A 23,617-nucleotide genomic window follows, 5' to 3' on the forward strand; every position below is an offset into this window, starting at 1 on the left:
GAAATGGAGGATACAAAATTGTCGAAGGTTTTATGAAACGTTAATACACAGTAGTGACAAATGTATGAATTATTTTCTCATATCAATTTCAATTAAAAAGGTGCAGTTATCTGGAAATAAAGCAAAATTAGAAAAATAAGAATAAAATCTGAATCAAATAAATATTTAGAAATTTTGTACCTTATAATAGTTTATGATCTGTTCAATGAAACACAATATGAAATGGTTTCATAAATGCTTTGTTTAATTAAAAACTGTTTCTTATATATTCTATATAACATAAGTAATATCAAACAATACTTAATATACACATCAACAGTCTATAAGTAAATATTAATTGAGAACATAGCATAATTTTTTAAGTTCTTATGAAGTACAACACGAGCGCGACTCTTTTATCATTACTTACACGTTAACATTAAATGAGATATGGATTCGTTATAGTATAATGGTATCACGTTAACGCTATTCCAGGCACATGTGAAAAACTTCAAAATAGAACTCCAGTTTGTTCTCCAATTTCTAACAATAAGTTATATGAAAAAAGCGAAGCAAACGCTTTTACTTTCATCTATCGATAAAAATGATGAGAAATATCGAATTAAAAATATTAGAGAAATTTTGTTTAGACACTCACCTTTTTACAATTTATTTTAGTCAAAATGTAAAATAACATTTTTTTATTGTATGCATAAATATTTTTTATCAAATTATTAATTTTTAATTTTTATAAAATACGAGTAAAATTATTTTTCTAATCAGTATCTTGAAACCCAGATGATGCTCCAAATTTAACGAGCTTCATTATTTTCGTATAAAATCAGTGAATAAAAAATTTTTATTTTACAATTGAGACAAATGCTGCGGTCGCCTGCTTCTAAGAGCATTTGCTTCACTTTTATCCACAAGACCCACACGGCCTATGACTCGAAATTTCTATTGGCTTTCGATACGTAACTCCTCGATGCGTTTACGATCACGTCTCGACGTGACTCTGCAGCTGGCCCACTATCTTCCGCACCCAGCCTGCTTGGCTCTGTCCCGCGGAGACATCTCTGTCCGTCTCGATACTCGGTGAGTCATTCTGCAATTGTTGAGCCATGTTCACCGACAACCTCGCGGTGATTTTAGTCTCCGAATCACCGACGGTGTGCCCCTTCGCCAACACCGATTTTATCTTCAAGAAATTCGGTTTCTGCGCGATGCTCGGCTTGCACCTCACCGAAGACACCAAGGACGATTCTTGCTTCTTCTTAGCGGGCACAGGCGGCGCAATTTTCATTTTCGCCGCCGACGTCTTTACCGACGCCGTTGTCGTCGTCGTCGTCGTCGTTGTCGTCGGCTGTCGCGTCACGAACACGTCATCGACATCGCTAAATATTGCACTGTCCCGGAACGCCTCATCCACATCGGCGTCCACGTAATTCTCGATGGTCTCGAAGCTCCTCTCGTAGAAGCTGTCCGTCTCGCTTTCGCGACGTTCCACGTCCTTGCCGCTGCTCGTCTCCTCGTCCTCCTCGCAATTCCTATCCTCCGCTTCCTCGGTTTTTTTTATCTGATTGACGTCGCCGGTGGAAGCCTGCATACGTTTGCTCTCGGCGAAGAGAATCGTTGGATCGGCATAGTCCGACTGCGCGATTCTGGCGCCCAGGCTGGAACTACCTTGCTTGTAGTAAAGTTGAGGAACTCGTTGATCGGCGATTCCGGTGCTCGCGCAGCCTACCAGCTCCTCCACATCGGAGGACGGTTCCCTCGCCTGCTGCTTCGCTTGCTTGGTCCGCTTCTTCAGGCCCTTACTTCCGGCGCTCATCGAGCGGAAGTAGCGTGTCCGTTCGAGCTCGTCGTTGCACTCTAGCGTTTCCGTGCTCATGGTGTTCCTCAGACGACCCTGTAGACGGCTGCCCGCCTTGGAGAAGACGTTGCGGAAGATGGCGCTACCGTTCGTCCGATAGATCTTGTGATCCGGATGAATGTTCGCGCTGTGGCTGGTGGACATACGCATGTCGGAGTACGCATCGTCGGTGATTCGTGTGTCCTCCAGCGAGCAGAAGAAGGTGGACGAGCTGGAGCTCGTCGATGTAGCCGGCATGGGAAACTTGGCGATCCTACCTTCCGGCTGGCACGTCGACGCGTACCTCTCCATGTCCTCCAGATTGATCTCCGCTGGCTTGTCAGACGCGATCGTGAACGGCCGCTCGCTCATCGGTTTACCATCACGCTGCAGAAATCGCGACTTCGTCACGCTCGTCGGCTGCGAGTTTGGACTTATCTGGAAGCTGCGCGGCAGCGAGCCGCACTTCGGCGGCGACGTCGGCAGACCTTCGCACAATTTAGTAAGCCAGACGGCAGGTTGAGTCGGACTGTCGTTGCCGTCCTTCGTCGTTTGCAGACCATCCCAGACGTGCTGCAGATTGTCGTAGTTACCGAAACCCTTGGATTCGACGTTCGTCACGTCGTTTGCATCGCTCCTCTCGTCGTCGCGTCGTTCCGATTCGTCCGTTTCTATTCGGTCTGTCGTCGTGGAATTGATCTCCTTTCGCTCCACTCGATGATTCGACTCGCACGTCGACTGGGATGGTTGCGTGGTCTCTTCGTTGCTCGTCGACGACGAGTTCTCGCGGATACGCAGTGCTGTTTTGATCACCTTGCTCTCGGTGACGATGCTTTGCCGTTTGAACGACTCGAAGAGCGCCCGTTTCTCGTGAATATGATTCGCCTTGCCGTTCCGCGCGGTCGTTGTCTCCGCTGATTTCTGGGTGGTCTTCAGATTGTCGTAGAAGAGCTGCAGCGGCTGCTGGCTGTCCCGCGCTGGTGCCGAGGACAGCGAGTTCCACGCGTTGTTCGTCCTGACTAGACGCTGCTCCCGATGCATCGCCCGAGCGCGTCCCAATTTATTGTTATTATTACTGTGATTTGTCGAATTGGTGATATAATTAGCGTTCTCCGTATCACTCTCGTCTGACGTGTCCGCCGAGATGCGCTTATTGAAGCGCTGCTGTCGCACATTGATGATGCTGTTGGTTCGCTGTTTCTCCAGCAGCCTCTGGAACTCTCGGTTCTGCATGAGAATGTGGCCAACAATCTCCTCGACCGTTTGTGTCGAGGTAGCATGCTGTTCGTTATTATTGTCTTTGGCTTCGGCCGGTGGCGAAGAGTTCAACGTTGTCGTCTGATTGTCTTCCTCGATACGAATCTCCGGCACTTCTTCGTTCCTGGTTGTTGTAGATTGAGCATCGCCGGTGGTCTCCTCTTTCTGCTCTTCGTCGGACTGATTAAGGCACACGTACGACTGGAAACCTGGTTCTGATTTTCGTCTCCAGCCGGTAAAGCGATCCTTAATAGATTCGAACAGATTTGTTGGAATTGTAGATTTCGCTGTTTTTCATGTCGGATTATTGTATTCGTCAAAGTATCTCAATAGAGATCGCGATAGTAATCATTTTTATGATAATATATAAACAATTTCCACAAAATGTATCACATAATTTTAAATAAATGCAATATGATTGGATTCATTTATGTTGCAGCTTACATTAAAAAAGATCATCGATAAACAAGGTAAAAATATAATAAGTGGCTAAAATAATTCAGAAAATCAATTGATAAAGAACAAGAATAATTTTAGAGATATACGTTTTATAATTATATCTACACATAATGTCGAAATCATGAACTTACTTTGACTTTCGAAGTGCGTACATCCGAAGACCTGTTAAGAGGTTGCTCCCTGGAGTCATTAAGAGCAGCGTCTTCGTTATCGGTTTTACGTGACGACGCAGGTGAACTCTGCAGACATATAAGAAAAAAATTCATAAAATTTAGTCTTAGCAAGAGAAAGAAATTACGTGTGTTTCACTAAACCTCACCTCTATCGTAGCGTCAGATTTTCTGACACCCCTCTTGAACCTTTGCCTGAGACCAGTTTCAGATCTACGTCTTTCCCTCTCTTGTTTACGTTTCTCCAAATATTCCGGAGGAGCGAAATGCTTCTTCATCGTTCCTTTATCCGCCAACGCGTCGTCTGTTTAAAATTTTTGTGTCAATTTGCGTAATGATTAAAAATAAGTGTTTCAAATCCCGTCTGTACGTACCTTCTTGTTGCGTTTGACCTAATTGTAACACTAATTGTACCGCGTGCGAGGGAATAACCGCATTATAATTATCTAATATTACTCTCTTTATTTGTAAAGTCCATTCTCTCTTTTGTTGTAAATTGCGCGCCTAAAATGTAATTGTTAATTAAAAACATGGTCGTCTATGTAAGAATATTAAAAATTTTGATTAATAAAATAATGATTCTTACTTGTAATGTGTACTGCAACCGAGGATTGTCGAAAGGTATTACATGAAAGTTATATGGCTCGCCCGGGATACTTTCAATCAGCATTAAATTTGAACACTGAAAGCACGAAAAGAAAACTATTTTATCTCTCATAGTTGCATTTACTTTTTCAATAATTGATGTAAAAAGTGTCTAGAAAATTATGTTTAATACAATAGTGAAATAAATAAAATCTGCGCGCAACAATATGTTGAATATACGAAGGAAAATAAAAAAGAAATATTTAAGAAAAAATCCTTTTTGACTTTTTTTCATAAAAAAGGCAAAAGCAGTATAAATAAAAGAAATGAGAAATCACAGAAACGTACCATAATATGAGCCTTGTAAACGAGAAGACCATCTTCCTTCTTCTTCGTCAGAAGAAGCATTCGATCGAAGAGGAAGGCGTGCCTCGGACCCTTAGCTCCCTGCATCCTGAACCGACCCTCCGCGACCAATTCGCCACTTGTAGTTAGGTCTGGCCCCAGCCAACCATACAGAAGCGACTGAATTTCCTGGACGCGCACGGCGTGCTCGTGCCGCCTCTTCATGGCGTTAATGTGCTTCGCTATTCCAGTCATCGCGGTAAGGGCGGCCTCGATGGCGCTTCTGCCCTCAGTCTCGTTCTCCCTCGAGTCGCAATCGGCGCCGTACTCCTTCGACAGATTTTCCAGGAGCAGGTGATATTTGAGAATCCTCTGGACCGGCTTGAGAAGGAACGATCCGAGCGGCAATGCGTGTCCCAGTGCCGTTTGCCGTTCGCGAAAGGCGGACGCGGTCTCCTCCCGGCCCATCAAGTCGGTCAGCACCGAAACCGTTCTCGGATAATTGGTGCAGTACTCGGTGTACACTTTGAATCCCGAATTATGCTTGATGAACGTGTTCGCCACGCAAACCGGATCCAGCCCGCACTTCTCGATCTCCCGCAGAAATTCCCTATTAAACTCGAAGATGTCCTCGATATTGCTGAACAGATCACCGAGATGCAGCTGACGCGCGAACGACGGCGGATTGTCCTTCCAGAATATGAGGTAGCCCTGAATAACCTGGCGCAGATGATCGACGTATATCGCCTCCGTGTCCACGATCTCCAGAAGCACCCTCTCGACGGGATAGCGCGGCCTGTGGCACGCGGGATCCTCCTTCGCGCTGTCCCTCCTCGGGCCGTTGTCATTATTCAGAATCCGACAGCTGGCCTCGGAGACGGTCACGACGCCGCTGTCCGCGGAACCCTGCGAGCTCGCGCATGTGTCGGCCAGCGACTCGACGGACGCGAGATACGGATTCGCGGCGCCGGTGTTGCCCTGATTGCTGCCGCTACTCGACGACGTGCTGGATGCGATCGAGCTTCCGGAAAGCGGTCTACCGTTGTTCCTGCGTCGTTGATTGTACCTGAGCGGCGTGAGGCCGTTCGTCTCCCGCCTCTCGTACATCGGTTTCTCCGTCGTCTCGCCGTGATTACGCTCGTCTTCCAGCGACGTCATCGAGACAACCGTTTGCTCCAGCATGCTGTTATCAGTGGTGTCCGCGATCTCGTCGTACTCGGCGCTTTCCTGCTGCTTGTTCTTCAGATTGTCCTGATGCGTGGACTTGGCTAGGTCGCCGTTCGTGCAGAGCTGGCCGAATATGGAGTCCCGATGGGCAGCCGGCATCAGGCTCAGACGCTTCTGCAGAGCCGCGGGTATGCCGCAGGACGACGGCAGGACTTCAACGCCGTCGTAGCCACCGCCGCGGCGCGCCAGCTCGTCGAACATGCCCAGCAGCTGCGGCACTAAGTCCTCCGTGCTTGTGCCTGTACACAGAAAATTCAAATTTGTGATTTTATCATTTCATTTGTTTTCTCGAGAAGCGAGATATATGAAATTAAATATATTTAGGAATATAAATAAAATATTTGCAACTTTTCAACTTAAACATAATAATGAAGAGATATCAGCGCTGTGTTAAATGCCGACGAAAGACTTAAAGAGAGCGATAATTAGGTTCAACTTTCAGTGTAGATTAATTTCTGTGATAACTACCGGAAAGACCGGTAATTGCTTAGCAACGTTTCTTGATAACTTATTTCAATATTAATGAAATCTTCAAATACTTCTCGGAATGCTCGACGCGTTTGCAAACGTCATTAAATAATTCGTCGTGCGAATTATTTTAATGTCCGTTCGTACAAACTCGTCGCGAATCATTAATATTACAATTGGCAAGTGGAACATCGGATGCGCCAATGAGAGAAACACAGATGAAATTTGTTCTTATTAACATTAATGATAACCTTCAATTTGTGCGAGATGGAGAATGATTTCGTTTCACGCGAAAACGTTTCCTTTCGAATAATTGTTTCCCGAGCGTGTTAGAGATTCTCAGAATACCGCTTTGAAATTACGTCTTTCCTGGCACTCGGCTTGATTCATCGAAGCGACGGTAATTAATAAATGATCGCGAATATGCGCACTGTCATAGCAACGTAATGGAAATCCATTTTTCTCACTCTGCGCCATTGACATATCGGAGAAATTATTCTGCGTCCTTCGATATGTATCACTAAGCGCATAAATAATAATTAACATCCTTAAACGAGTTTATGCATCTTATACATTTCCGTATTTCAATCTACATTTTAAACAATTCTTTAATAATTTTCAACAACTCTTTAATGACATATAAATGATCGATCTTTTCTTGATGAGAACTTAATGACACATTTTGTAACGTTTAAGTACTTAATATTAAATATAAAAGATACAAATCTTTCATCAAAATAAAATACATTTAAAATTAAGTAAAGAATAATTTATATATATATATTATTTCTCGGCATCTGAAAAATTCAATTTGTTTCTTTTCCGCTTTCGATTATTATTTATAGCCGTATAAAATTTTTGAAGAAAACAAGCGGCTGCAAATTTATCGAAGAATGCGCTGTTGAACATTAAGAGACACACTAGGTATAAAACAGCAAGAAATTAATAACCACTCACTCCCGTTTATATGCAATCAATAAATTTACACGGACAGTAGAGTGCACGTATTGACATTATCCGCGATATTTCATAAATTACTAAAAATCGCTAATAAGCTAGGCAAGAGGCATTGCTGCTGCCGTTGGCTGCTCTTATCGTTAATGTAATCGCCTCCAATTAACTCGCTCCCCGTTTATCGGCGCTAAAAGATTGGCGGGCGGCTTGCGCCGATCCGATTACTCGCATACAAACGAACAGCCCGATGTAATTACACAGGTATGCACGCATACGAAGTTTCACGCGTGCCGATATTAATATATACAGGGTGTTCCTTATACGCTTCTTTTTTTTAATGACAGATATTTTACAAATTCCGAGATTCCGTTTATCGCAGAAACATTATAAAGACTCAGTTTATCCGAGTAGCAATTTTACTCGTCTAAGTTTATTTATATATAAAAAAAGTTCCTGTAAAATGAAAAAATGCAGATTCGCGAAGTTAGCACATTTTTTCACTTTTGATTTTTTGGTATAAAAATTACGGAATTTTTTTATATTTTTGTAAGGAACTGTAGAACTATGAAAAGTGCTACTGGAACTGTAATTGTTTTTTTAAAATATATTAATAGAATGTCACGACTTCACAGATCCAATTTTATCTTCAATTTGATGACAAACTCTCCGATGAACATTGAACGATGGACTAGAGATCGGTAGTTCAAGTTACTTATCTATATTTTTTCTTATCCGCAGGGATGACTGAATCGCACAGTCGTTTAGGTTTAGCAAACCCACGGACCTGAGCTCACACACACTGCGATCATACATACACACATGCACTTACGCTCACACATATACACAGTAAATTACCGCCCCGTTCATTAACACGCCCCCACCAGACCCAGATTGGCCGTAAGAGGGGAGATCCTTCGTTGCCATTACACATCTACTCTATATTTTTTCTTCATATCGCAAACGTCTAGCAGAGAAATTCAGCATGGAATTATGAAAAATAAATATGAAACGCCTAAGTATACACACGAACTGCATGAACCGACCGCCGTGACGCGGTTACACCTCTCTCTTTCTCTCTCTCTCTCTCGCGACTGCTCGCGACTCCCGTTAACGTACGTAGAAGCCGTCGATTGTGCACAAAACAAACGAGCGAAACGAACGATGGTTTCGAATTTCCTCGGCGGCAGACGAGAAATCAACACCGTACCAGTAACGCGTGACCGGTGTATTCGCGTGTCCGCGGTGCGCCGGTCGATGATTTCTCCGCGGTCATCCGCGGAGAAGTTCTCGCCGGCGGTGCACAACACTCGGCCCGATCTCTAAGCGTCCTTAATTCCGGCCGTACCTCTCTTCATCGGATTTACCGTCGCAATATTATCCTCCCGACCGCGCGTCGCGTATCTCCTCGCCTTCGCGAGGAGCACTTGGCTGGAACTTCCTCTAATAATAGGATGCGGACTCTCATCCGCGCGATTCGACTTCGCGTCCCGTCTAGACTCGGTTACGCGGTGCTTCGGTAATTTTAGAGAAGATTTGTTCACCCTTATTTTACATCGTTCGACGTTAACAATGTTAAAAAAAATGCAGTTTAATTAAATTGTTGTGGAAGAAAAGACAAATTTATTGCGGAACCACAATTAAATTGTTGTGGAAGAAAAGACGAATATTTATTGCGGAAACACAGCACTGAAATCCGAGAGTCTTACGAAACACGCGTGTGTATAGTTATTGTTTGGAAAATAAAAGTGTAACTGTTCAGTCCCCGGCCGCCTGCCAATAAACACACGCGCGATACATTTCACACTCAAGTATACGTCGACGCGGGACGAATTTTTCACGGCGAGAAAATAACAGTATTTTATTTATGCCCTTCCGGCGTGAAGCGATTTAAGGGTTTACGACCGGACCACTTTGATCTTCGAGTTACTGTGTCTATTAGATTTCGACTCCGAGATTTCCACGCCTTAGCTTTCGCTCTTAAAATGTATTGCAGTCGTGTTCGAAATCTCCCGGAAAGCGCAGCCAAAAATAGAAAACGCTCCGGAGATGATTATTTTCACGAAATTAAAATAAAATGAATTTAAATATATTTATGAAAAAAAATTTGAAAAAGTAGGAGCTTCAACATAATTTAAACATAGTTTAATTATAAATACTCTTTGTTTTTTCACCCAATATTTTATTTAAACTGTTAAAAAACTTTTAGAAAAGAAAATAAAAGTAAAATAATTATATTCTTATAAATAATAAAAATATTGCTCATTCACATGAAAAAATTAATATGAATATGAAATTAATATGCACTTGTTCAAGAAACTTAATGAGCGTTTTACGTGAAGATATTCGGCTTTCGAGCGCTAGTAAAAAGAGGATGATCGTTGGGTAAATGCTTTCATCGATGATATCACACGCACGCTATTTGAATTCTTAATCGCGGTTGAATTGATTGAAAAGCCATCGGATGGGCAATCTCGGCGTCATAAACTGATCTTGCGGCTGGCCACCTCACACGAGGGTTACGAAAATAGCGATCGCAAGGAGGGAGGGAATGGGAGGAAGCACCTCGATTCGTTCATTGACAGAACTCCGCAACGCCCCGATGTGCCGTACATGCCTTTATGCGTGTATCGCGTTCATTGACATGTAGACTCATTGAAGAGGACGTCTCTTTGATGATGGACATAGTAGCTCCATTTGCATTCAGTTTTTAGCTCAAGAAAAATTTTATCACAGTTCATCTCTAACTTTTCTATTTTTAATGCTTTTGTATGTTGATTCAAATTCTATTAAAGCAAAACTTACTTAAAATAAAAAGTAGTAAGTTCTATCGTTATTAATAGCTCCTGATTCACATAGTTTCTTCTTTTTATTTATAGTATTCGTCTTTCGAAGTCTTCGAATAGACACTTTTGACAATGTTTATCTTTAGATAAATGTAATAGCGTGATATATGTAACATCGAGCAGAGGAGAGAGGAAGAGAGCGCGTGAGAGAGACTCTTAAAGAGGTGGCAAAGAAATGGTGTTCTATAATAAAAAGCAGCGGTCACTGAGAAAATTTTCAAGTGCCTTTGGCGCCGCGGGCTTGCCTGCATGCCAACACGTTTCTATGAATCACGATCTTGCATAGGCGCGGACATGAGCTTGCATTCGCGTTCGGCGAACGCCGGCAACAAACCCGCCGCATAAATCTGCATCGCGGATGAGAGACGGCGGCGGAGAGTTTCTTCCTTCGCGAGGGAGCGACTCGCGGCCGATAATTTCTTTACTCGGCGTATGATGCACATGATATTTCGCGACGAATTAGGGTCAATTGCACCGACGTCTCCGGTCAATTAACTCCAACGATTTCCTGTCCAAGAATATTAGCTGTGTCAATGAAGATTTAATTACTATTGTCCATGCTAATTTTGTTTCTAAGCGAAGATTCGATTGAATCAATGCGACGAAAAAAATTGACGCATTTTAAATTTCAAAAAATCTAAAAATTACGTCGAAACGTCTCGTGAGAAATTTCGATATAAAAAGGGAGACGTAAAAACGTGTGATTAATAAAAAATAACACCTGACACAACATTTCAGCGGTGACAAGATAAATTTATCGGGCGTTATCGAACGTCCCCGTTTCCGCGCGTGTTAAGAAAGATTGAGAAACACATCTCCGTGTTTGTCCGCGTGTCTGTTGCCGGCGGCTAAAGACAGCGCTACCGTTAACTGGCTGATATCCAAAGTTCGGGAAAGCACGCGGGGGAAAGAAGACAAGTGCACCGCCGCGAACTCGCCGGAGCGAGCGGATCCCTCGTTCCGGAAACCGATCACGTGCGATAATGTGCACGTTCTGCAGCGGTTCTGCTGGAAAATCACGCGCGAACTAGAAAAGGGGAAGAGCAAAGAACGTTATGCGCATCACGTAGCCGCGGCGACAAGTGCAAGGACCGCGCGCGTGTGCTCGCCGTGCCGTTGCACCCCGAGATTCCAGAGTGCCTCCTTTTGTGGCTCTCATCTGTTCCCAGAGGTGCACCCGGAAATGCGCCAGCACTCCGAGATGTGCATTCCGAGGCGCACCGGTCGTCTTACGGCGAAAAGGGATGTATTATTCTAAAGGTAAAACCTGAGACGGGGTTGCCAAAAATAACGTCCGTGAACGTGCAGACGTCACGCACAAGTGACATATCATCTTAAACCCACAGATTTATCTTTCAAGACCAACAATAGTACAATTCGTTACACGAAAAAGTAAATTGAATACAAGTTCTTTTCGAAAAATACGAAATACATGATAATTGAATGAATAAATAAATAAACTTATTTATGCCAAGAAATATACTGAAGTGACAATAAGAATAAATGTTTCTCCAAAAGATAAGATATCATGTGTAAAAATGGAGAGTGAATCGAATACATTCATACGGTATCTCTGTATAATTTATATTTTTGAATCTCGATATAAAGAGATTGGAAAAATGTGTTCTCGTTTCAGAAAATAATATTCCCTATATTCACTGTTATCGCTTTCATTCCGAGATTGCAACAATTCTTGGACAATTGCACAAATCTTGAAACACCGTGGTACAATGAGATAATGAAGTGTAGCAAATGAGATAAAGCTAACAAGCACTGCCCTGCTAATATTTGATTTGAGATAGCACAAATCAAGATTTACGCGAACGCTACACGTATTTTTAAATCGAGAGGTTCAGTTACATCGATTCTAAGAGATACCGAAATAATCGCTCAATTGAAAAATTCGATTACATTTAATCTTCGTGCAATGACAAATGTTGTAGCATCTTCATTGGTTATCTGAAGTATATTTTTATCGTATATTTTATTTTAATAACTTTAAAGCATTGATAGAATCTCTAATATCGCTAATTTGAAAAAAAAAATAAGAAAACTCCATCCTTTTAATTCATTAAATTGATATTAAACTTTAATTTAATTTACAGATTTATGAATCAAAATAATTATTTTAATTGATAAATTCAATATTCTTCATCAATTTTAATGCAATAATTTCAGCTAAAGTTAATGTAGCAAAGATAAAAAATTGCGTAAGATTGCTTTTAATCTTAATAGACTTAAAAAAATTTTAAAAAATACAGAGTCAGCAAATGTTTGCACGGTCACCTGCGATCTTCTCTCAGGTGCACCAAGCAATCTCCGATAAGTGATTTCTGGCGAACGTGCCGCGTCAAGTAGTTGTAAAAACTGGTGAAAGGTATCCCAAATATTTCATATTGCTCAGATACCTATTCGACACCTGAGCAAACTTTTCTCACACAGTAAGTATGCTTGAAAACGCTGTCTAACCTATTTTGAAATCAAATCATGCGAGGAGAACGACAAGTTATATAATAAATTCGTAAAATATCAAAGTAAAAAAATTGATACACTAGGCACATTCTTTCGAAAAATCTCAAAGATTAGATCGAGAAAGCGTTTCCCCTAAAATATTTCAACAGAGATTAGATAACAGTTACCCAAGATAGTTTTATGAAATCGGAATTTGTCCTCAAGACCGTTCGGGTAATTGCCGGTTATGGAATCACGAGTATCGAGCACGCGCGCGCGTCTTCTAACCTCGGACTTAAAGCACCTATTATTTCACACGGACGACTGAGTGTCCATGTGTGGGCGACAATAACTTACGTGCTTTACTTTCACCCTCGGAAATCGCGTCGTTGAAGGTCTTATTAACTCCAGCACCCACTACGTTACGCGCGCCGCGCGACGGATAATCCGTTTCCTTTATCTGTGCCAATCGCACTGGCGGCGGTCACGCGACGAACGATCGCCGATTATTTCCACGTGAACTTCCGCCAATTAATTCCGCGTAACGCGCTCAAACCTGATTGCACAAAATATAGTCCCTCTCTTCATTCGGAAAAATCCGTTCCGTCGCACAATTATAGTGTCACTGGCGCGTGACATGATGAAAATTGCGAAGCGAACGTCGTCTCCGCGTTTCGCGGAACGAAGACCATCGAGTGGATTTGAATCATCCTTCTAATTTACAAGCATCTGCCGAAAGATAAGCTAATGAACGATCGCCGAGCAGATAAACGGCGATTAAAGCACTCGAGATCTAAATCATCGTCGAGCGGTATCGAAATTAACATCGACGCCTTATTAATGCGTCAAAAATCACTATCGACACGTACCGAGAAGCACCTGAATCACCCGCGATGCGCGACAAAGGTACTCGAAACACCCTCGTGCACGTCACACATGTGCGATAAGAGATACGACGAACAATAGTTACTGCACTCTTTATCGTCTTGCAGCTTTTCAACTATATATGATAAAAATTCACTGCGTGACGCGCGAAAAGAATGCGCGATGTCGCATCGCGGCATAGACAGAACTGAAGCAGTCTTCGCCGTGCGAGCAACAGGTAGACACTGGCAGCGAGAGGATAGGAATGGAGCGAGCGTGCGCCCCGCTCAGATGAACGGATCGAAATGCCGTGAGTTGTCGGTCGTTAAGCCGGCGTGCACACCGGCTAGAAGAAGACGAGACGAGAGTGTCGCGATAACCGCATATCGTATCGAGTGCATTCCTATCTGTCGTCCACGGAATAATCGTGTCGTATAACGCAACACCATTGACGCATCTACGAGCGGTTCGGCCCGGAAATTAGAGAGGCGTGGCGGTATTGCGCTGCTAATGCGAAATTCGACGATAAAACGCGACAGATATTATCGTTAATGAATGACCGCGATGGAATTAGCATGGAAATCGGTAAAGCACTTTCGTTGAAAGATTCTTTAATAAGTATACGAAATATGCAAATTGCTGGGCCGGTTACTTAATTCTTGCCGTTTCGACACCCGTTTGCCGACACCCAAACTGCAGGAACGAAATCAACGATCTGATATTGATTATAAATGTGGTATAAAATATAGATATGTAATAACTGCATAGCACGTAGTTATTAAATAATTATTTTCTACAAACAAGTATCGCGAACAGATGGTTTTTGCATAATTATTGATCGCATCATGTAATAAGGTTTTTCTACAAATTTCTGCGGTTTGGAATTAACTCCGCCGGCTGTACCAGATGTACGGTATGAATCTCGTTATCTCTAAGCGACTGTGATTAAATGCATAGAGTGCAAGGCGTAAGCGGAAAAGGCGTATTGAGAGAGTTCTACGTGATATGGAGATTGAAGTTGACGATAATTGCGTAATGTGTCTACAATACAGTTACGTCGATCATGATTAATAGCTCGGGTATTAAAACGTTACATCGATATATCACGGCCCAATGCATTGACAGACAGGACATCGATTCTTTGATAATCCTCGAGGAAATCTGCGAAATAATCCGCCGCTTATGCATCGTAACGACGAATTTTAGCGGTAACTTGCGCGGCGTGCACAATATTCAAATGTAACGTAATCTGGTGTTGGTATGCGCAGATTTGATCTTGTCATAATAAAGATAGAGTGGCGTAAATTAGCTACGAAGGAAATTATTCATTTTACACGATCAATCACCTGCACTAATAAATAAAAAGTAAAAACTCGCAGGCTATTGACACGTGTCTGATGCTAGAGTGTCAGGATTAAAATGAGTTTTCTAGTCCTTCTTAATCTTCTAAATCCTTCTACCACACATCGCACTTTGACGATTGACAGAAATGTGATAAGTTCCTTTTCTTTTTTCTTTTGGCATTGATTTAGTCTCAGCTTTAGAACTCTCTGTTTTATAATTCTTTTGTTGTTCAATCAAAGATATCGTCAAATCCCACGGACGTATTTTTACAAATCTTAAATCTCATCGCTTCTTATTTTAAAATTAAATATCCTGTGGATTTTGTGTCCCTTTTGCCCGAAAATTCCCAGGCGCTTGAAGAAACACTGCACAGTGTCACAAGTGTTCGATACTTTTTTTCTAACTAGCGTTCTAATTTAGTGGCCATCGACTAGTAAAAGAAAAGCATTGTATATAATGACTATTTTATACAATGACTCGCTTTGCAATCGGTGTGAACGTCGCTGCACAGTGTGTTCACGGGAGGTGGGGGCTCAATCGTCGCAATGAATTACAACGAGCCAGTCACTGAGAATGACTCACCCGAGTACTCTAGCCGCCGCCGCCGCCGCCGCCGCCGCCGTTGCTGCTGCAGCAGCAGCGCGTCACGAGCCGATAAAAGGCACTCTCAGGCTCTCCTTGCTCTGGAAAGAGGAATTCGAACCGCTCGGGAAGTGAATAACACGAGCCGAGTCATTAGGCGGATGCCCGGAATCCCGTTGAGCCCTCCTGCGTCTGCCCGCAAAAGAGAGGAGGTGCGACCATGAATTATGAATCATCGAAATACCATATCGAAATGAACACGCTAACGCAAATTCCGAGTAACATCGGGGACCTAACGGTATCCTCAGGATGCGGGAAGAGTAAGAGCGTTTGTTCGCGGATTAGTCGGACGATTATTGCGATGACGAAGGCACTTGCGTTAAGTAGCGGACTCGGCTGTGGAATGATAGATAAGCTAATATCTCCGTTCGTCACTCTCGAAAAGTATTTTAAAAGGAAAATTTTTCATTGGATAATGGAAAAGATCGTAATCGCCTCATTATTCGTGTGATAACAGCGAAGAATCTCGGAAACATCATTAGTGATAAGTAATTGTTTATCGGAATTAGGATAAGCGCGTTTATACATATTGACGATAATTATATAGAATGGAATTTTAGTTTCTAACAAAACATATATTGAAATATTTTATGTTGAATGTGATCGATATAGTACAAAGAAAAAGAACTGTTACTTTATTGGATTTTCTAATAAAAAGAAACGTAATACTTTCAAAATTTTACTACAAAAATGTATAAATTTGCGTTTTTAACTCTCTTTACACAACTTCGTGTGTGTATTTCATTTAATATTAATATCTTAGAAATCTCACATCCTCGAAATAAAACATCCTTACAAGTCGACATACGTGATGGCGAGAAATGTCCAGCGCGTAAACGGTATTCGCTAATTGGCAGCCGAAGTCTTTATTGACACAACAATTCGTAAACAGCGCGATTATTTATTTGTTCAGCACGACGCGACATTAATTACGTTAGAAACGCACTGGTATATTTAGCGGCGGCCGGTGTGCATATATCGCGTGCATACAAACATGGGATTTTCCGATGAAGCTGTATGCAGCGCGCGAATTTCTCGCCGCTTGCGCTACGAATATTTGATGTCGGAGCTCTTATACAGCCGAGGACACGTGGTGTCGTAAGAGAATGCGCCTTCTCGTTTGCCATGCAACGTACTCGCGATCGAAGAAGTTGTCCAACTCGAAGAAATTCTCCTCAAATTGGACGGCTTTTATGCGTGACGATAATTCGCCACGTGAAATTGCAGAATGAAACTCGACTCGCCTAAAGCTGAATTTGGATGCAAATTTATTTTAATTTTATAAATGTATTTTTAACCCCGCGTAAATGTTTTCTATATATTGCACAGAATATATTATTTTATAATAAATTCTGTCTCGGATTAAAAAATGATAAACTTTGCACATGATTTCGTTTATTCGCCGAGCAAGCTCATCGCGCTTCAAATCGAGCTTTCTTATTTTCCATGCTCGTAAATTCTTAAACTCGTCAGATCGATGCGAGCGGACGCATCGAGTATGTAGCACTTAGCTCGATACCTTCTGTACCTTTCACTGACTCCGATAAGGAATTATATTTAAACCAACGACACGTAACGCCGCGGCCGCGAGAAATGAAGAAATCGCCACTGTGGTTTTATTGTGATTTATCCGCGTTCGCGGAATGCAACATCGTAATTGCGTCACAGAAGGACACGTGCTTGTCTCTCCGACACTTTCTTGCGAGATTTATTTAATTTTGCAGCGCGGAGAATGTACTTTCAAGGCTTACGTATTGGACTACAAGTTATCATCTCGTTTCTCATTTTCGCAACAATTATGCGAGAATTTTTGCAAAAGCAATAATTTGCTCTATATTTGCAGAGTAATGCTTCTATTATTCTTAATGACTAAGCAAGAAAAAAAAATAGCCGAGCGACGGAACCAAACAAAGAATCGGACTATGCTTTCGTATTCACGATCCACGAATGCCCGATGTCTGAAACTTTCTCAGTGCGGAATGAAAATGCGCGGCGCCACTTAAGGCACGTGAGGCATTCTGCATCATGTACTCATCTATATGGGGTGCTCAAAAGAAACACCGAAATTTCGGTATTAATCTTTTATCAAAAACAAAAATTAAAAAAAAAATATACGCGCGAAAAAATTTGGCAAAAATATCGTACTTATTAACACACAAATATTTTTGTTCTAATAATCTAAAATCAACTAGAGCCAAATAAATAATATTAAATATTTTGACAACCAAGAACAAGACTGGAATAAAAAATCTGTTAATGCTTTTTGATTTAATTAATTGAAAAAACTTCCGTTCTGTTTATGATTTAGAAACTTTCATATTTGACAATTCCTTTCATTAAGAACCAATCAATCTTGAAGTATGAATCAAATTATGAGTAAATATGGGTAAAGATCGTCCTTATTGTTTTTCGAACACCCCGCATATGCGGCTCACGCGCTAATGAGGCGCCTAACATCACACACACATACCACGTGGAGAGATAAAATAATTATTAATCACAGCCGAGAATCGCACCGGTTGTTAACATCATGAAAGTGCATTTCTGCGAATCGGTTTCAGCTTCCTCGTCAGAGATAACCGCTCTGTTAACCCACTGCCCGCAGCTAATCGACAATGAATCACGATCATCATCAAAGCCCCCGACCAAACCCAGATACATATTAAACAGATAGATACACTAGAAGTATACTCGATAAACATTGGATTAGCGCACCGGACGGCCATTGACTACGCATGCCAGATAATTCGATGATATCGTTCCGAGGAAGTTATGGCGTGGCCGGCGAGATCGTTTCTCCATCGAAACGATACCGCGCGCCGCGGTATCCTTTCCCGCATCGGAAAACTTTCTCGAGATGCAGCGATCGCTCTCGCTCGCTCGCTCGCTCGCGAGCGCAGTGTGCGTACGACGCATTCGCAGAAAGTCTATATATAGAGGCGCCGCTAATACAAGCCCGAGTAAAGTTAAGATCAGGCCCTGGGAGCCGAGTTCGTAAGTAATTGCGGGCGTAAAATCCGGTTCGCGCGGCCAGCATTGCGCGAATACGCGTGTTATTATCGGCGTCCGATCGGAAACTGACCGGATAGGAGCTTTCATAAGTGCGCGTACGCACGCACGCACGAAATTGTCGTCCTGCAGGCAGGTATGCCGACCGGATTGCGTGTCCTGGATACACGCTGATGACCAGGCTACTCCAGAAACTTGTCGCGATTCAACGGAAAAAGAAGATCACGGATTTTCGGCCGGTCGCACGTGACATATAAGTATCGCGATAGCCAAGTTTCATCTCTTTGATTGATGATGAACATTTTTGAAAAATATCTCTGCGTTTGAAGGAGTAAAATTTTATTTAAATCTAATAACGCTGTATGCTATTGATATCTCTCAGAAACTAAGAATAAAAGATTAATTAAAATTTGCTTAGATGTATGAATTTTAAATAAAGTGTTTGTAAAATACAAGTAGATCGAGAAATTTGCAGGAATGCGAAGGAATGCAGGAATAATTTCAATCGTATAATTTTATTATCGTTATTCTATTATTGATATTCGTCATCTAATATTGCTGAGTGACGCGATTCTATTTCTAGAAAGAAACAGTCAAGTGCAATGCGATAAATTGGAGGTCGGGAACAGCATTGCTTAAGGAGCAGTGACGTTGGTAAGAAGATAAGAGAATACCAAGGTCGACGATATCATGCTTTGATTCACGCACGAGAAGAAGGTATCAAGTTTCCGTAAACAGATATGTATACACCTAACGGGGAAGTTATGCCACACAAATATTCCCATCATGGTTATTGAACCGCTGTACAAATACTGCGACAGCCATCGACGTGTAAAGACCCTTCATTCCATCCCCATAAGATCTTTCAACACTTTAACAAGGATCTAAAGACCAAAATTTAACACCACTGAAATCGCATCTCTAGATGTGTTTATAGACTCTTTATAAAACTTTAATATACTAATATTTTACCCTCGAGAATAAATTGAAGAGTAACAGTTTATCACCGTGAAACACATAAAATAGACATAAAGAAGACAACAGCTGCATTTTTTGACAGAGAACACGTGACTTATATTTATCAAATGATCAAATCTTTCGTTAATTGGCTCTTTGAAAGCATCGTCGACTTCCCGTGGATCCTGTAAAAGGTTAACGAGCGAGAAGATCATGTTTCCTATCCAGCTTTTGGATTAAGTGAGTAGACACCGAGAATATATCGAGAATAAACTACTTCTCGCGATAGAAACGCGCGCGCCTGTTCTAAACGATGCTGTTTCCGTTTCTAGTCGTACAAAAAAAAAAACTCGCTCGCGGGAACGGTTTGGACATTATAAACCTATCATTAGAACTCGCGTATCGGGAGCACTCGAGGAGAAAAGCACTCTTCGAGTCGCGCGCTAAAAATATACGGCAAATAAATCTTGATCGTGGATCCGAAACGGGGCCCATCCTCGCCGTGCATCGGCTGTACGCAGCGTGACCTCGCCGCAATTTGATCGTCAATTAACCCTTGTGCTATCAAGAGGGGTCTGCCCGGACCCCGATAGAGTGAGGTTTCATTCAGTAAGTTTTTTAGCACTCGAGTGCCCGTCATTTTTTTTTTACTTTACGCAAATAGAATCGTAAGACAGATTTGGCTATCCACATTCCAACGAATAGCATCGTAAATATTATTTTGGGCGAGCAATAAAAGTCTTTCGATCAAATAAAATCAATCATAATGTCACGAAGCTAATATATTGAATAAACATGTCTTAATCTTGCATTGAGAGTTTATCATTATTTGAAATTCATGCAAATATATGTGAATTTAGAAGGCGTTATATAACTTGATATTATGCAGAACGCGTGCTGCATTATATAAATTGAGCACGTTAGGAAATAACACGTTGATCAGATCTCGATGATAAACAGGGACTCCTCCCCTCCGGAAAACGGAATTCACTGCGTAACGCGACACACGTCGACGATCCGAAGAAAGAAAAGTGCACGCGGAATAATGCGTGCGGTAGGAGATGGCGCCAATCCGCGTTCTCCCGCGCCGCGCCTCGTCGCCGTCGTGGCTCTCGGTCAACGGAATAGCTAGAATACTGAAACTTTTATTCTCTTACGAGTTCCCTTCTCTTTAATAACAAAATCAATATAAAAATAATGATTAATAACAGCATATTTTTTTCAGATATATGAAATGGCTTGCTTTCAAAACCGATCAATTTTTTACGTTCAGCACTATTTGTACAGTTCGTTTTATGAACAAATAAATATCCTGGGAAATATTTAAGATTAGAATTTTCATCGACATCAAATGGATTTCATCGTTTATTAATACGATGATTTATGTTTTAGGTAAGTCAAATCGTCAATCTCTCATTGCTTCAACTTAATAATTGGAGATTCAAGTAGAATGTGGCACACAGTCAGCGTCCGAATTCCTTTCTAAATTGTTACTAATTAAACGCACAAGAATTTTTAATTAGATTTTCATTGGAAAGCTATTTTTTAAGGTTTTTTTAAAACGAAGAAAATTAAAAATTTTTAGATTCCATCGCGAGTATAAGTGACTACGCGCCTGCTATCGGGTGTATTAGTATACGAAGAATACCTCACACCGCAGAAAGAGGAAGAGCATGCAAGTTACATGTCGAGAGGAATGGTGAGGGATAGAGAAAGAAAGTCGGCTTGTGTCGGATGTCTGCTCGTCAGATCGTTTTTCTCCAAGGAGCGGCGCACGCATGGCGCCTCCGCATGGGATCGGCCGACCGGATCGCCGCCGATGTTGTTGCATCGGCGAAGAAAAAAAACATCACCGGGGAAAATATCGAGGCAGTAAGCTTGAAAACGTTTCATTTAAGAATTGAAAAAAAAATCACTCGGTTGGACCAAGAAGAAAAACAGACCAAGAGTGAAAATAGAAGTTACGATCGGAACATTTGTTTACAATTTTGCTATAAATTCAACGAACATCTGGAAATTACAGACACCTGCAAATTTTTTGCTCTCCTCCCCTCATTTGTATAAAGATAATTCGTTTATACAATATTTATCACTCTATTCAGCGTCTATATTTAAATCAATCAAAACTTACTAATTTGCTCCTCAATCTACTTTATCTGGAAAAATAGAATCCACTTTATCTTACAACAAAAAGTAGAGAAATTACAGTTTGGCTTTTTTGTCCGCCGATTGGAAGCACTATCGTTCCTTTCTGAGGAACAAAAACTGAAAAAAAAAACATTGATAAATTTGCTTGGGATAAAGCAAGAAGAGAATGACGCCGTTACTTTCTTCCTCGTGAGAAATATTTAGCTCGGACGTAATACCAGTTTATACGTAAAAATAAGTCGAATCAGTAGAATTGCACGTGCGCCTGGTTTCCAAAAAAGGATTCAAAGGTACGACGATAACCCGCCCGTTAACCCACAAATTTGAAAGCCGGTCACCTCTTTTCGTCTGACCTCACGTAATGCATACAAATGTGATAAAATGAAGATCAATTGTCGGTTATCAAACTCCTTTAAGAGAATAAAGGATATAGAAAACTCTTAATATTATATTATACAATAAAACTCCAATAAAAAATCTTTATGTCAAATCAAATCCTCCATCGCTTTCTTCGGCTTATTTGATAATCAAATATTTTCTCCTCCATAAACATATTTTAACTTTAATCTTGCATTATCCGTGATTTCCTCGATATTTCCTCGATTATTTTTGATATAATACAAAGCCAAAAAGCCGAATGACAGATTCAATTTTAACTTTGAAAATTTATTTAATATAACGGAATCGGCGCGACACGAACAAGCGTACAACGGGAAACGTAAAGCCAGCTGATCGCCGAGGAAATCAGCTTAAAGCAATTCCAGCTCCTGAGTAATTCGATCGGCTCATTACGTCGAGGTCCACGTCCTCTTTAGTACTCTCTCCGTAATATTTCCCCGTGTAAAAAAAAAGAGCGATGAAAGTGATTTCTCGCACTGAAATCGCGGCGTGAATAATTAGTGCCTCCTGAACTCTTTTCTTCTTTCCCGCGAATTGATGCGCGCGCGTTTTCACTGCGATGCGATCGACCTGTCGTGCGTGATCGGGGTCAGCTCTGGACCCGAGGAAAAGTCGCGCATATATTTGTCCGCAGAATAGAGGGAATTTTTCACACAACGCCCGACAAAAAATAATTTCTGATTTAAAAGCGATTATTGGAGCTGCGATTTTTTACTACGCAGAACTCGCATTATTTGATTTCTACGATGGCGAGTCAATATACCGAGTTGGACGGCTTCAGACGCACAATCCCTAGCTTTGTTTGTACAGCTTTTGCGGCCGTGAGTACTAAATGCATTTATGTGGCGCATGTAATTAACGTAGACAATGCAGGCGTTATCGCAATAAATTTACAAGTTCCCTCGAGCGGTGCGATTAGATCGCCGCGCGCCGCCGTCTCTCGCGAGCAAGATTAAAGACGGCGACCGCGATTGGCGACGGTCGCGGTTTTCTCGAAAACTAGGTTGGGCGAAAATCGCGCAATTCAATTGTTGCGCGACATTGACGAATCCAATTAGGAATCTAATATATACGCGGACAATTACCGCGTTGCGATAGTCGCGCGCGCGAAATTACGCCTGCTTTCTAATTACGAAAACGGTCGCGTGCGCCGGGAACGTTATTGCGATATTTTCACCGTTTATTAATCGTGAATCGACTCACCCGGAGAACCCGCGCCGATCGCCCGCCAAACATTCGCGCGATTTTTGCGCAATTAGATATATAGAGCTGCGATGAAAGACTCGGCTATAAATAGATAACTGTTGGTAGTTTAATACCGCGCGCATTCGGTTTTATCGCACGAGCGAAATACAGTTGCAACTGGTTTGCCGGAAGCAAAAAGATTATCCTTTTGGTTACTTTCTCGGATAAAAGAAAATGTTCCATTTACTATCGCGAATTTATAATAAATTTAGAATGCCCTCGATATAAAATGATTTTTCTGCAAACGTGAAGATATAATCGTCGTTATTGCTATCTTTATAGTAGATAAAATAGAATCAAAAAGCTATTTATATATATATATCTAACTACGAAATAAATTTTATGCCACACATATTTATAAGTATAATTTTCACGAGATAAAGTGACGGAAAGTATCGATAATCTTGTATAATTTAACA

At 41.6% G+C, this 23,617-nt stretch overlaps 1 protein-coding gene and 1 long non-coding RNA gene across 5 annotated transcripts in view; one reads left to right on the forward strand and one right to left on the reverse strand.

Moving 5' to 3' along the window:
- Nucleotides 1–223: 223 nt before the first annotated feature.
- Nucleotides 224–23,617, reverse strand: part of GEFmeso (Guanine nucleotide exchange factor in mesoderm) — a 36,623-nt gene continuing 13,229 nt past the window's right edge. The window contains exons 1-7 of one of the 3 annotated variants that reach the window (XM_012379070.2): nt 13,460–14,039; nt 4,651–6,113; nt 4,304–4,399; nt 4,092–4,221; nt 3,867–4,021; nt 3,679–3,786; nt 224–3,334 (exon numbers count right to left, since the gene is read on the reverse strand). In XM_012379070.2, coding sequence (XP_012234493.1) covers nt 977–3,334; nt 3,679–3,786; nt 3,867–4,021; nt 4,092–4,221; nt 4,304–4,399; nt 4,651–6,075 — 4,272 coding nt within the window. In that variant the 5' untranslated portion in view covers nt 6,076–6,113; nt 13,460–14,039 and the 3' untranslated portion in view covers nt 224–976. The other 2 variants (XM_012379069.2, XM_012379068.2) reach the window with 2 other exon arrangements.
- On the forward strand, nt 18,546–22,008 carry LOC105679184 (uncharacterized). Of its 2 annotated transcripts, XR_010888577.1 has the most exons (4): nt 18,546–19,166; nt 19,510–19,646; nt 20,632–20,798; nt 20,992–22,008. It is a non-coding gene; the product is annotated as an uncharacterized lncRNA (long non-coding RNA). The 2 variants fall into 2 exon arrangements; XR_001101814.2 differs by lacking the exon at nt 19,510–19,646 and having other exon boundaries at nt 18,549–19,166; nt 20,992–22,007.

This window comes from Linepithema humile, chromosome 2 (assembly GCF_040581485.1).
Source record: "Linepithema humile isolate Giens D197 chromosome 2, Lhum_UNIL_v1.0, whole genome shotgun sequence".
NCBI classification, from domain to species: domain Eukaryota; kingdom Metazoa; phylum Arthropoda; class Insecta; order Hymenoptera; family Formicidae; genus Linepithema; species Linepithema humile.